Here is a 12,917-nt window from a genome sequence, read left to right as displayed (position 1 = left end):
GGAATCATTGATTGGCTGCCTCCTGCACGCCCCCTACTGGGGATTGAGCCAGCAACCTGGGCATATGCCCTTGACCGGAATCAAACCTGGGACCCTTGAGTCCGCAGACCGATGCTCCATCCACTGAGCCAAACCAGCTAGGGCTCCTTGTGAATTCTTTAGTCATTCCTGGTTTCCATTTTATCTTTGAGTTTGAGAGTTCCTCTCCACACCTAAAAAAATGACAATTGCATGTGCCTGGTATTTTGGGAAGATGGGATGGGACACATAGCAAGATGTGACAATAGTTTGCCACCTTTGTGTGAGATCTTCTGCTCTTCCAAGGGCCAGAAACTCTCTATTCCTTCCTATTCCCAGTTTCTCTCCTCACTGCCTCACACTAGCAAAGTGCTTAGCAAAAATTAGAATGGAATCAAGGGTCAATGTACCAAGCTTTGGGTAATCTAGCTCTGATCAATAATAGCCCTGAGTTGGGTTTCTTCCAACTAGTGTGTCTGTGACTCTGGGCTGATCCTCCCCCTTGTACCTTCCTAGCAGGCATTTTATAGGTATTTTAAATGGTGGATTCTTGCAGTTTCGTTTCTCCCTAATCCTCATCCTCTTCACTCTCCAGCTTGTAAGAATTCTGGAACACATCTGAAGCAGTAATGAATTCTCTTCCCTGGCTCTTATTGATTTAATCATTAAATGAGGCTTAGGCAGATGGTAAGATAACTAGGCTCCAACCTGCAATTTTGAGCCAATTCTCTATCATGCAAGTATACAATCCTCTTTATATCTCTTTTTACAAGTGCATATATTTTATCTGAATTTTAAAAATGGAAAATCAAAACATAGCATGTGATTTGCCTGGTATCCTCCACTGATTGGCTGAAACACACCTGGAATTCAGACACACTCCTGACATTTAGTCCCACCTGGTTACCACATTACCCAGGACACTCAGTTTATGTATATTAAAACAGTAGTCTGTAGTTACACAGCATGTAGCAGTCACAACATGCACTGTGTTCTTTTTTCCTCACAAAAGCTCTTAATACAGCACAGTTATTTACCCCAAGCAGGAAATACTTGGTATTAAAACAAATAAGAAAGTTACCAGAGACAATGGAGCTATGTTAGGTAGACTCAGGGTCTAGAGACTTTAAGTCTTTTTTTAAAAATATATTTTTATTGCTTTTAGAGAAGAAGGGAGTGGAGAGAGAGATAGAAACATCAATGATGAGAGGGAGTCATTGACTGCCTTCTGCACGCCTCCTACTGGGGATCAAGCCTGTAATTCTAGCATGTGCCCTTGACCAGAATTGAACCTGGAACCCTTCAGTCTACAGGCCGATGCTCTATCCATTCAGCCAAACTGACTAGAGCAAGACTTTAAGTCTTTAGATCAGCGGTTCTCAACCTGTGGGTCGCGACCCCTTTGGGGGTGGAACGACCCTTTCACAGGGGTCGCCTAAGACCATTGGAAAACACATATATAATTACATATTGTTTTTGTGATTAATCACTATGCTTTAATTATGTTCAATTTGTAATAATGAAAATACATCTTGCATATTAGATATTTACATTACGATTCATAACAGTAGCAAAATTACAGTTATGAAGTAGCAACGAAAATAATTTTATGGTTGGTGGTCACCACAACATGAGGAACTGTATTAAAGGGTCATGGCATTAGGAAGGTTGAGAACCACTGCTTTAGGTGGACATGAGGGTAAATCCTGGGGTATCCTAGATATTTCTCTACCACCTACATCAAACAGTAAGACACTCAGCATGCTGAAAAATACCCAAAGATATGCATGAAAGACTGCAAAGTCATCTCGTTTTCCATAAAATGTCTTATCTTCATCTTTAAGGACACTGGATTGCTGCTTTAAAAGAATTCTGTAATACAGTTAACATCCATGAGCTTTGTAAAAGAAGCAACTTGGCCCTTGGCAATTTGGCTCAGTAGATAGAGCATGGGCCTGCAGACTGAAGGGTCCGGGATTTGATTCTGGTCAAGGGCACATGCCTAGGTTGTGGGCTCAATCCCCAGTAGGGGGCATGCAGGAGGCAGCCAATCAATGATTCTCTCATCATTGATGTTTTTATCTCTCTTTTCCTCTTCCTTCCTCTCTGATATCAAATATATACATATATATATATACATACACATACATACACATACATATGTATGTGTGTGTGTGTATGTGTGTGTGTGTGTTTTAAAAGAACAACTTGGCTGAGAACTCCATATCAAGGAAGAATAAGAAATATTAAAGATGTGAGAGGAGGGAAATAAAAAAATGAATGTCCTAGGAGAATGGTGTGAGCCTTTCTAAAGCAACTAGATTAACCTTAGATCAATGAATTCCTCACCAATTCTTGAAGAATGGGAATAATCAGAGAATTTGTTTCATATTTTTTCATTTCAGTACTAATAATAAGGATAAGTAACATTTGTTGAACAGTATTGTAGACCAGACATGGGGCACTGTATTTTATATGAATTATCTTGTTTAATTATTTTAACAAGTCAATGTTAGTAGGTAGTGCTATTCTTCTCATTCTACATATGAAAATCTTAAGATACAGACATCTTGATCTCTAATATTATTTTTTTCAGTAAAAGTAACTAAAACGTTTTGAGGAAATAATTGATTCTGGTTTCCTGCAGACAGATATAAAGTAAATTTGAACCATTTTATGTGTCAGAAAGCAAGGAAGCTTTCAAACATTAATGAGTTCATGTCCAAAGAATTTAAGAATCAACAGAAGAGGGGGTTCTATTGGTGAAAGTTACAGTAATGGAGAGCTATGACTGTCATTGAAATACATTGACTCTATGAGGCATTATGAATCCACAATTACACACAGACAATGTGATATTATTAACTTATTATTGGATCATTGAAAAATGAGAAAATCAATTAATCCTAGTCACAACATTAGGCATTTTAAAAATTTGGACCTTTATTTTGTAAAATTACAAATCCTCAAAATTGCAACAATAATACATTAAACTCTTCTCCAATATTCACTAATTTTAGTTTGCTATATTTGTTTATACATGCATTTAAATGCTTTTGTAAGTTGCAGCTATTTGATCATTTGTCCCGAATATTTCATCATGGATTATGGAGGGTACAGGGACATTCTCATCATACTAACCACAATATAAACTTAACATTTTTCTACTATTGGTAACTAATACACAGGCCATAAAATAACTTTGCCAATTATAGCAAAAATATCTTCTATAGAATTTTCATTTATGATCTAGAATTCATTCCAGAATCTCAAATTGCTTTTAGCTGTCAGATTTTTTAGGAACAGACACGGACAGGGGCAGGGGGCTGGCCTGCAGCCTCCGCAGCTGAGCGCAGGCCCAGAGAGGAGATGGTGGGCCTGCCTCCCGCAGAAGCAGCGCGGGTCCCTTCCGCCTCCCACGGAATTTTGCAGGAGTCCCTCTATGCTCCAGCAGAAGTGGTGTGACTCCCTCCCACCTCCCACGAAATCAGCCCGGCTCCCTCCTGCCGCCGGTGGAAACAGCGCAGCTCCTGGCAGTGCACTGCGGTTCCTGCCAGCTCCCGCGGAAGCAGTGGGCAGCCTACTGCGCAATGTTGCCCAATAGGCTACTAGTATTGTATAAATGCACAAGATGGCCTGATAAGAAAAAATTGTCCACTCTATAATGCTCATTGTACCAAGGTTGAGAACCCCTCCTTTAAACCGAGCCTCCACTCTCTTGACAGGACTAGAAATTAAACCTTGCTCATTGGTTTCTCTGTTTGTGGTGCCTTCATCTTCAATTCCACAGCCTAATTCTAGTTGTAGATGGACCAAAAGCACACAGGTTCTTAGTTCAGGTGACTATCTTCAGTCCAGTGCTCTCTTTGTTGCCCAGTGCCAAGGTTTAGTGCTGTTCCTGTTGAAATGTTGGGGCAGGAAACTCTCCCAACCACCCTGATCCAACCAGGACAAAAATTGCTCCACACCACCAACCAGACTTTCCCATGAGACCATTGTCTGGACTACATAGAATTTAGGCATCCTGAAACAATGTGCCAAGGTCAAGTGAAACAATAGGTACCATGATGTACTGCCCTCCCCTTAAACTTCTCAATAAATAGCCACCTCCCTGGGTCTGGGTCTTCCCACTCTCCATAAACCTAACCCAGGCTCTTCCCATCACAAACCACTTCACTTCAACTTGTTTAATCAAACACAAAATCTCTTTATTGTTTGGGGTTTGGGTGGATTTAGAAAGCTCTGTTGTTAGAAGCAACATTGAATCATTTTCCCTGGTGTGGGAGTGAGGAGGGGACAGGCTAATAGAAGTTAGTCTTTTTCTTCGAAACTCTCCCTGCCATATCATGTACACTATATTTAACCTAGTATTTCATACATATTAGTGCAGGGGGTCCTCAAACTTTTTAAACAGGGGGCCAGTTCACTGTCCCTCAGACCGTTGGAAGGGCAGACTATAGTTTAAAAAAAAACTATGAACAAATTCCTATGCACGCTGCACATATCTTATTTTGAAGTAAAAAAACAAAACGGGAACAAATACAATATTTGTATTTGCATGTGGCCCGCGGGCTGTAGTTTGAGGACCCCTGTATTAGTGTATAATCCTTTAATGTATCCAGAAAGCAGCAATCAGAAGAGAGGATAATCTCTACAGACCTACGGAGCAGAGTCTACTTGCTGATCATTAAGAGAAAGACCATAGAAAGAGAGAAGAGTAAGTCATAATCCTCAGAAACTAGTATTGCCTCTCTCTGGAAAATCTGGCAAGGCTCTACAGATCCACACACTACGAGTTCCAGGAGAAGCCATTTTGGGCAGCATGCAGCTGATGAGAGTGTCATGGAGATTCCCAGAAGCGTGGGGGAACTAAACCATGTGGAGTGCCTGGGGCTGCTTCAACCTGTTACATCTAAGGGAAGCCAGCAGTGACTTGAGTGCAGGGACCATGGTATTGAACATCCACACTGCCTCCCCAGAGCCCACTACTTTACTGATAATTACAATTATGTACAATTTATTCTTTCTCTCTGCCCACCCAGCCATTGCTCCAGCCACATGTTGGGGCCCATCTGACACTTGTTTGTAGGACAGCGTCACAGAGGCACACAGTTCCACTGATTCCAGGTACAGGGCATGTGGATATGATGCAGATTGTAATTCATTTTCTGCATAATTTTGTTATTCTTGTCAACGTGAGAATATATGGGGAAGCCAAGGTTGTTAAGAGCCTTGGTCTGGTTATACACGACATAGGAGATGAGACCCTGCTTCCGGTACTCAGGCAGGGTGCCTGCCATCCGTATCTCTCCTGTCTGGTCCATCAGGTTCCAGCACACAGGGTTTCCCTCGGGCTCCAGCAGACAGAATGTGGGGAACGTCTGGATACAGCGCTCGATGAATCTCTGGCTCCTCCCATTGCCGCCAAAATGCCAGAATTTATTCACCAGGGCAGCATGGGTAACATCCAGGGATGAGAGTTTAAGCATTTCTTGATTGCTATGGAGGTTCCAAGAGAAAAGTAAAGTCCATGAGTACTTATTATATCTGTTCTTGTCCCTACTGTCTATAATACATTTCTGAAAATGTTGAATTGGGCTGCTTTGAAGAATATTGACTGTAGTGGGGCAAGAGTGAAAGCAGGAAGAGACGTTGGGAGGCTACTTCAGGAATGGGAGGTGTGAGTATGCAGTGACATATCTCAAACTTACATGGCCTTGGGTTTGCCATCACCAGGTGGTAGGTTCTTTACATCCAACAGAGAAGGAATCAGTTTCTTTACAGTGTCAAGTTCCGCATAGAGAAAGCGCTCTGTGTGCTTGACTTTGAAGGATTTGCTGGCTGCGAGATTTTGTATCACCTCATTCAGGTTGGACTGGGAACCTAGATGGGTTTTAAGGAGACATGCAACTATTTCAGCGCATTTTATGGAGAAGCTGTCCAGTAGAGTGGTACATGTCTACATTTATAGTCTAAAAACCTATGTTCTGGCTTGGTACTGCCAACCTGTGATCAGGCATCATGTAGTCAAGATTTGTGCAATGAACATCCTCAGAGATTCATTCACAACCATGGTCATACAATTTGTGGCAATGCCAAGACTGGAACCAAATTTTCTGGGCTACATGACTGTATTGTTTTCATAATCACAGGAGAGTCATTATACAAACTATAGTAGCCAACATCTCATGTGCACTTACTCTGTTCATAGTATGGCAGATTGTTGCAGGAATAACCCACAATGGGCCCATGTCTCTTTGTGTCTTTTCCCTGGAATAGTCCCCTCCTGTAATGCATCTGACCTTGGTCATATGGCTTGCTTTTGCCAATGGAAAAGAGTACACTTGATGCAGAGAGAGGCTAAAGAGGGCTTGCACCATTAACTTTCTTTGTGCTCCTGATTTCCTTGAGACCAACACCATATGGATAAGATTAGGCTATTCAGCTGAGGACTTGTGCTCCGATCATGCTGTCATCAAGGTATCCAGCACCAACAGCCAGAACTGTCATTCAGGCATGTGAATGAGGCCATGCTAGAGCAACTAGCGCATATTCCATCCATTAACACCCTGCAGCCACATGAGCAAATCTGGATGAAACCAGCAGAAGAACTGTCTTGCAAAGCCCAGCCCAAATGTTGATTCACAGAATTATGAGGTTTGCTTTGCAGTCCAAGTTAATTGACACATCCAAGTATTGTGCTAAGCAATTCCTATTCAACATGTTATCTAATCTTTTCAATACCCTTGTGCTTTAGCTACCATTGTTACCCTCATTTTTAGATATGATCTCAGTGAGGATAATTCAAGTGGTTAAGATGACATAGCAAGTAACAGACAAATGCCATCCTAGGGAGTGTGATTCTGGATGACATGCTCATAACCATGCGATTTCCTTAATGACCTAGATGGTACTTTATGGCACGAGTTGTTATTCTTATTCCTGGCATGGAAGGCCATAGGGGAAGCTCTGCCCTGGCACTCAATCAACCTAAGGGATTCTGGATATGTCTGCAAAATAAATTTGTGGCTTTCAAAAAATTGTTTCCTATACGAAGCCCATTTTTTGCAAGCTTTGAGGGTGTTTTTCCCCATTACAGTTATATTCACAGCTGAGTAAATAACTTATAGCAGGCTGAGGGTCTGAAGTATGGAGAAAGATATGAATCATACGGGAAATTGTGAGGACAGAGAAGTGAGTCAGCACACTTCCCATTCCTCTTACTTACTTTGGATCTGCAAATGCTGTTTCCAATTGATGACTTCTGGCAAGCCAAGCACTTCCTGACAGTTCTTGGGGTCCTTGGAGTAGATTTGGTAAGTATTGGTGTAGTGATCAAGGTCATCTACCATGTCCTGTTTGCATTGGGAAAAGCAGAATTAACCAAAATATTTGTATTTTGTGATTGCCATACCGGTTGTACGTGTTCCATTATGCTCTGTTATTTTTAAATATCAGGTGTTTTGTTGGTGTATTACTTTTATTGAGTAATTATTTATGTTATGAAGTCAAGTCAAGGACTTCCTTATTCAAGTCATATTAAAAAATTTCCTGAATAATACTATTCTGAACTCAGCTCTTGCTTTAAAATTTCAAACCAAAATTGACCCATTTAGAATTTAACATTTCTTTCAAAAAGCACAGGACAGTCAGACTTTTAGTAAAATGCTTTTTTGTACATGTTATGGTAGTAAATGTGTAAGCGCCAAAGGCTTCAGTAAACAAAAGAAAAACAAAGCAAACAAAAACAAAGATACTTTGTGTTCTCTTATGATTTTTAAACGAATCAGATTAGGGAAATGTTCACATTCTACCATGCTATGCAAATTCTTAGGAACAGTCAGATGCAATTGTCAGAACTTTCTAAACATCAATATGATTTTCTAAATAAAGATGCAACATTTCAAAACTAAAATCAAATAAAGTATTTAGCTAACATTTGCAAAACTGAAGTAGAGAGTAAACCATCAGTGAAAATCTTTGGCCAAAAGTATAAATCTTGCTGTAGACCAAAGGTTTCTACAAAATGTGGGCTCTGAACATGTCTCTATCAAAACTGATGGCGGTAACAGACTTGAATACCCACCTATGAATGATGAAACAAAAAAAAAGTTAAAAGATGAATAAGTTTGAGGATCTGATGTACAGCATGGTGATTCTAGTTAGTAATACTGTATTATATGTTCTTGAAAGCTACTAAGAAGAAAATCTTAAATATTTTCACTACATTAAAGAAATAGTCAATATGTGACATGATGGAGGTGTCAACTACAACCATGGTAATGATCATGTTGCAATACATGTGTGTATCAAACATACACATTGTACATCTTAAGCATACACAATTATGTCAATTAACTCTCATAAGATGGAAAACTTTATTTTTAAAACTGTGTTTTTGAAAGTAGCTCAAATAATACTTCTCATTGAGGTTTTTATCAATAATACAGTCTTTTTTTCCAAATTATTTAATTTGGTGAACTATTTTTCTTTTACCAGTTTTACTTCTATACAAGTTATATACAAGTTCAATATTTTAATGTTAATAAGCTAGAGGCCCGGTGCATGAATTCGTGCACCAGTGAAGTCCCTCAGCCTGGCTTGTGGGATCGGGCCATAACCAGCTCTCTAACATCCCCCGAGTGCTTCCGGATTGTGCGAGGGCACAGGCAAGACTGAGGGACCCCGCTGGTGCATGATTGGGGCCGGGGAGGGACACAGGAGGTTGGCCAGCCAGAGAGGGACTGTGGGAGGGCTCCAGGACATGTCTGGTCCTTCTCACTCAGTCCCAATCAGCTGGACCCCAGCAGCAAGCTAACCTACCAGTTGGAACATCTGCCCCCTGGTGGTCAGTGCATATCATAGTGAGTGGTTGAGCAGTCTTAGCATATCATTAGCATATTACACTTTGATTGGTTGAACCGAAGACCAGACGACAGGACACTTAGCATATTAGGCTTTTTATTATATAGGATTTTTAGTTTTAAAATATTTTAACTATTTAATTTTTTTAACTTTTAAAAATTATCACAATATGTAACCAACAACTACAATCATGTCATTTTGCTCTAACATTCCCTAATTCTCTGTGTTGTTTTAGACATTATGTCTCACAATTTGTAATTTGTTTACTTTGGATGAAGTCCTGTCCTGACCCTCTATAAAAAAAAAATCTTATTTATCCTTGACATACAGTTTTGGTAAATTTTCCACCAGGAAGCATTTCTGGTCTTTTCCCTGCAACCTCTACTACATATAATTTTTTAAATGCCCTATTTTATTGACGTTATTGATGACAGTTGGTTTAAGTACCATTCAGCCTCTCAATGGGAATGAGGTACCACAAGGAGAAGTTGCGAGTTAGCACTAGTGAGTTGGTGTGGTTCAAGGTTGATATTTTTAAAAGATAGAAAATAATTTTTTCCATAGGTTAAGAGTTAACAATGGAACTAGGGTTTGATTCACACCAATAAAGATGTCGAATCTGAAAAATGTTGCTTTAATATTTTTAACAGAAGATCAGCCTTTTGTCTATGCCATCAACGTAATCTTACATTAGCACAATCTTCCATTGGGTGCCTCTCTTGCCATAAACTAGAGGCAAGAAATAATGGAATACTACGCTGCTGTAAAAAAGAAGGAATTCTTACCATTTGCAACAGCATGGATGGAACTGGAGAGCATTATACTAAGTGAAATAAGCCAGTCAGAGAAAGATAAAAATCACATGATCTCAATCATTTGTGGAATATAATGAACAACATAAACTGAGGAACAAAAATAGAACCAGAGTCATAGGAGCATTGAACAAACTGTCCAACCTATGAGGGAAGGCGGAGGGTGAGGGGGTAAGAGATCAACCAAAGGTTTATATGCATGCATATGAGCAAAACCAATTGACACAGACTGGCGGGGGGCAGAGTGGGGCAAGGAAGAGGTCAGGTGTTGGGGGTGGAGGCAGCAGGGGAGAGGTCAATGGGGTTAAAGGAGACTTATGTAATATTTTAAACAATAAAGAATTTTATTTAAAAAAAGGAAATAATGAAGGGTGCTTGGTGTTTAGTATAACCAGGATGCTGTTTGGGGTCCTGTCTTGAAAACAAATTAAAACAATGAGTGAGTATGAAAATGCCTCCTATATATTTTTAATCAGCTTTCCACCTGTGTTATTTCTTTTTATAATAAAGTTTATTTTTCAATTATAGTATATTATTTTATACTAGAGGTCCAGTGCATGAAATTTGTGCATGGGTAGGGTCCTTAGGCTTGGCCGGTGATCAGGGCTGATCTGTGGGGCAACTGGTGGGGCGATAGGGGGGTGGTGTCAGCCCACTCACCAGCCTGCCCCCCCTCCACCACCACCGGTCGCCTCCCTCTACGGGGCGACCGGTGGGGTGATTGTGGGGCCCCCACTGGCACCCACCTTGGTGGGTGCCAGTGCATTGAGCGTCCACCCCCTGGTGGTCAGTGTGAATCATAGCGACCGTTCATTCCACCGGTCGTTCTGCCATTTGGTCAATTTACATATTAGGCTTTTATTATATAGACTAGAAGCCCGTTTCACAAAGATTCACACAATAGGCCTTCCTTCCCCTGGCTGCTGGAACCAGTTTTCCTCTGGCACCGGGGACCAAGGCCTTTGGTCTGGCAGCAGCAGAGAATCCAAGCCTCTTCAGTCTTCAGTCTTCAGTCTTCACTCCAGCCAGAGCCTTCACTCTTCCCTCTGCGCCTGCTTATGCAAATTAACTGCCATCTTCGTTGGGTTCATTTGCATAGTTGCTCTGATTGGCTGCTGGGAGTAGTGGAGTGATACCAATTTGCATGTTTTTCTTTTATTAGTGTAGATTAGTTTCAGGTATACAGCATAGTGGTTAGACAATCATTTCATTCAATTCTCCTGTTGCTGCACATTTCAGACCATGCTGTAATTTATCTATGGATTCATCTGTATTCTCTTCCAAGCTGTGGAATTTTCAAGGACTGAGACTGTTTACTATTCCTGGGATTCATTTCTATATGCCCTGGTCTCGCACATTGCCAGGTCCAGATAAACACATAGCAAATACATACATAGATGCACATTCATTTCATATCTGACATCTTACTTGCTCCTGAGGACGGACAACCACCGTATTAAAATCAGGCCACTTGTCCACCAGGGCCTTCAGCTTGAAAGGGTTTCCCTGGTTCATGTGGAAGATGGTCCCATAAACCTGCAGCATCACAAGAAAGTGGGAGGGTCAATATACAGGGGTTGGTAAAAGTAGGTTTACAATTGTTTATCTGAAAAAAAATGCAGGTTATGACTATTACAATAGCTTTATTAACTCTGTTTCACGTACTCACAACTGTAAAACTACTTTTCCCCAACTCTATATTATGAAAGGATGTTAAAATAACTTGTTTGATCAGGACAGGTTTATTTCTATGAAATCATTGAATTTTATCATTGAAAGGTCTCCAGTGAGTATTTTTGCCAAGCAATTTTAAGTTTTAGTGTTTTGCCTCAATAGATGTATCTTTTAGAAATATATTCATAAAGTAAAATATTCAGACTAATAAAATTTATGAATAAAATCATGAACTTTCCCATTGTAGAATTTAATGAACATTTAATGTAATGTATGTCAATTATATCTCAATTTTTAAAAAGGTGAAAAAATCTTTTAATAGATTTCCTACTACTCATGTACATGCACAAGAAATTTTACAAAATGAAAAATTTCAGATAAATGTAATTTTAAAATGTTTCTCTCCATTGAATTAATAGATTCTAGTCATATTTCTTTTCCAATAAATAAAAATAATTTTAATGACTTTAGAGCATTCTATGACATGGATGAACAAACCTTATTTCTTAAACTTTTCTTTTTAAATATATTTTTAATAATTTCAGGGAGGAAGGGAGAAGGAAAGAGAGAGAAACATCAATGATGAGAGACAATCATTGATTGGCTGCCTCCTGTATGTCCCCAACTGGGGATCAAGCCCACAACCCAGGCAGGTGCCCTTGACCAGAACAGAACCAGGGACCCTTCAGTCCTTAGGCCAATGCTTACCTACTAAGCCAAATCAATTATAGCTATTTCTTAAACTTTTAATTTGTTCACACGAAGTGGCAAAGATAGTACAAAGAAGTTTCATAGTATACCGCCCTTGTAAAAGAGGTGATGTGAGCATGAGTGTAAATGAGATGGAGCATAAGTGAATTTCCACCACAAAATAGCTGCTCCTTAAAAGATCATTCTCTTCCCCACTTGTATCAAAAGAATACACAACCCTTTCTCTCCCTGAGGTTGTCTCACTCTCACCTTTAAGGACTCAGGAAGGCTCTTCCTCAAGGATTTTTCTAGCATCTGCAGCATCTGTGGACCCTGCAAGTGGAGCATCTTGGCAGGTATTTTAGCCTAGAGGGAGGATCAAGAAACAGTCAGGATGAGAAAATGTTGAACCCATAGGAATTAGATCCACACACCTTTACCTGAATCTTAGAAGGTAACAGGTAAGCTAAGTCTGCCCACTTCTAAAATAACTGCCTTGGGGGGAGAGAATGTAGAGTCACACTAGATTTCTGCCATTACTACGAAGGAGACACACCATAAAAGTTCAGAAGGAACCACCACCAAGACACTAGAATAGCAGGTTCTATGCTAATGTCCAGGACCTTCTTCCGTGCCCTCTATTGGTGTTACCCACACTGAAGTCCTCAGTAATGGCCAGGAAGGAGGTGGATGGCAGAAAGCACTTGGTTCTTTTTTTGAAAATGTTCACTTCCCTTTCTTACACTGCCCTGAATTTTTATTTAATACACATTTATGTTAACAAATATGTTCTTTCAGTATACTAGTGCATCTTTGGGGATTAGGTTGCAGTCAGTGATGTCCCTAATGCCACCACTA

General features: G+C 40.1%; 1 protein-coding gene across 1 annotated transcript in view; it reads right to left on the bottom strand.

Moving 5' to 3' along the window:
- Window positions 1–4,647: 4,647 nt before the first annotated feature.
- Window positions 4,648–12,917, bottom strand: part of LOC102442368 (glycine N-acyltransferase-like) — a 15,195-nt gene continuing 6,925 nt past the window's right edge. Inside the window, exons 2-6 of the mRNA XM_006091842.3 lie at window positions 12,330–12,425; window positions 11,124–11,231; window positions 7,247–7,373; window positions 5,730–5,901; window positions 4,648–5,517 (exon numbers count right to left, since the gene is read on the bottom strand). Coding sequence (XP_006091904.1) covers window positions 5,115–5,517; window positions 5,730–5,901; window positions 7,247–7,373; window positions 11,124–11,231; window positions 12,330–12,407 — 888 coding nt within the window. The 5' untranslated portion in view covers window positions 12,408–12,425 and the 3' untranslated portion in view covers window positions 4,648–5,114. The remainder of the gene's footprint in view (window positions 5,518–5,729; window positions 5,902–7,246; window positions 7,374–11,123; window positions 11,232–12,329; window positions 12,426–12,917) is intronic.

Source organism: Myotis lucifugus, unplaced genomic scaffold, assembly GCF_000147115.1.
Source record: "Myotis lucifugus unplaced genomic scaffold, Myoluc2.0 scaffold_97, whole genome shotgun sequence".
Classification (NCBI taxonomy): domain Eukaryota; kingdom Metazoa; phylum Chordata; class Mammalia; order Chiroptera; family Vespertilionidae; genus Myotis; species Myotis lucifugus.
The sequence above is the reverse complement of the archived record's forward strand: the minus strand, read 5'-3'. Positions and strand labels throughout refer to the sequence as shown.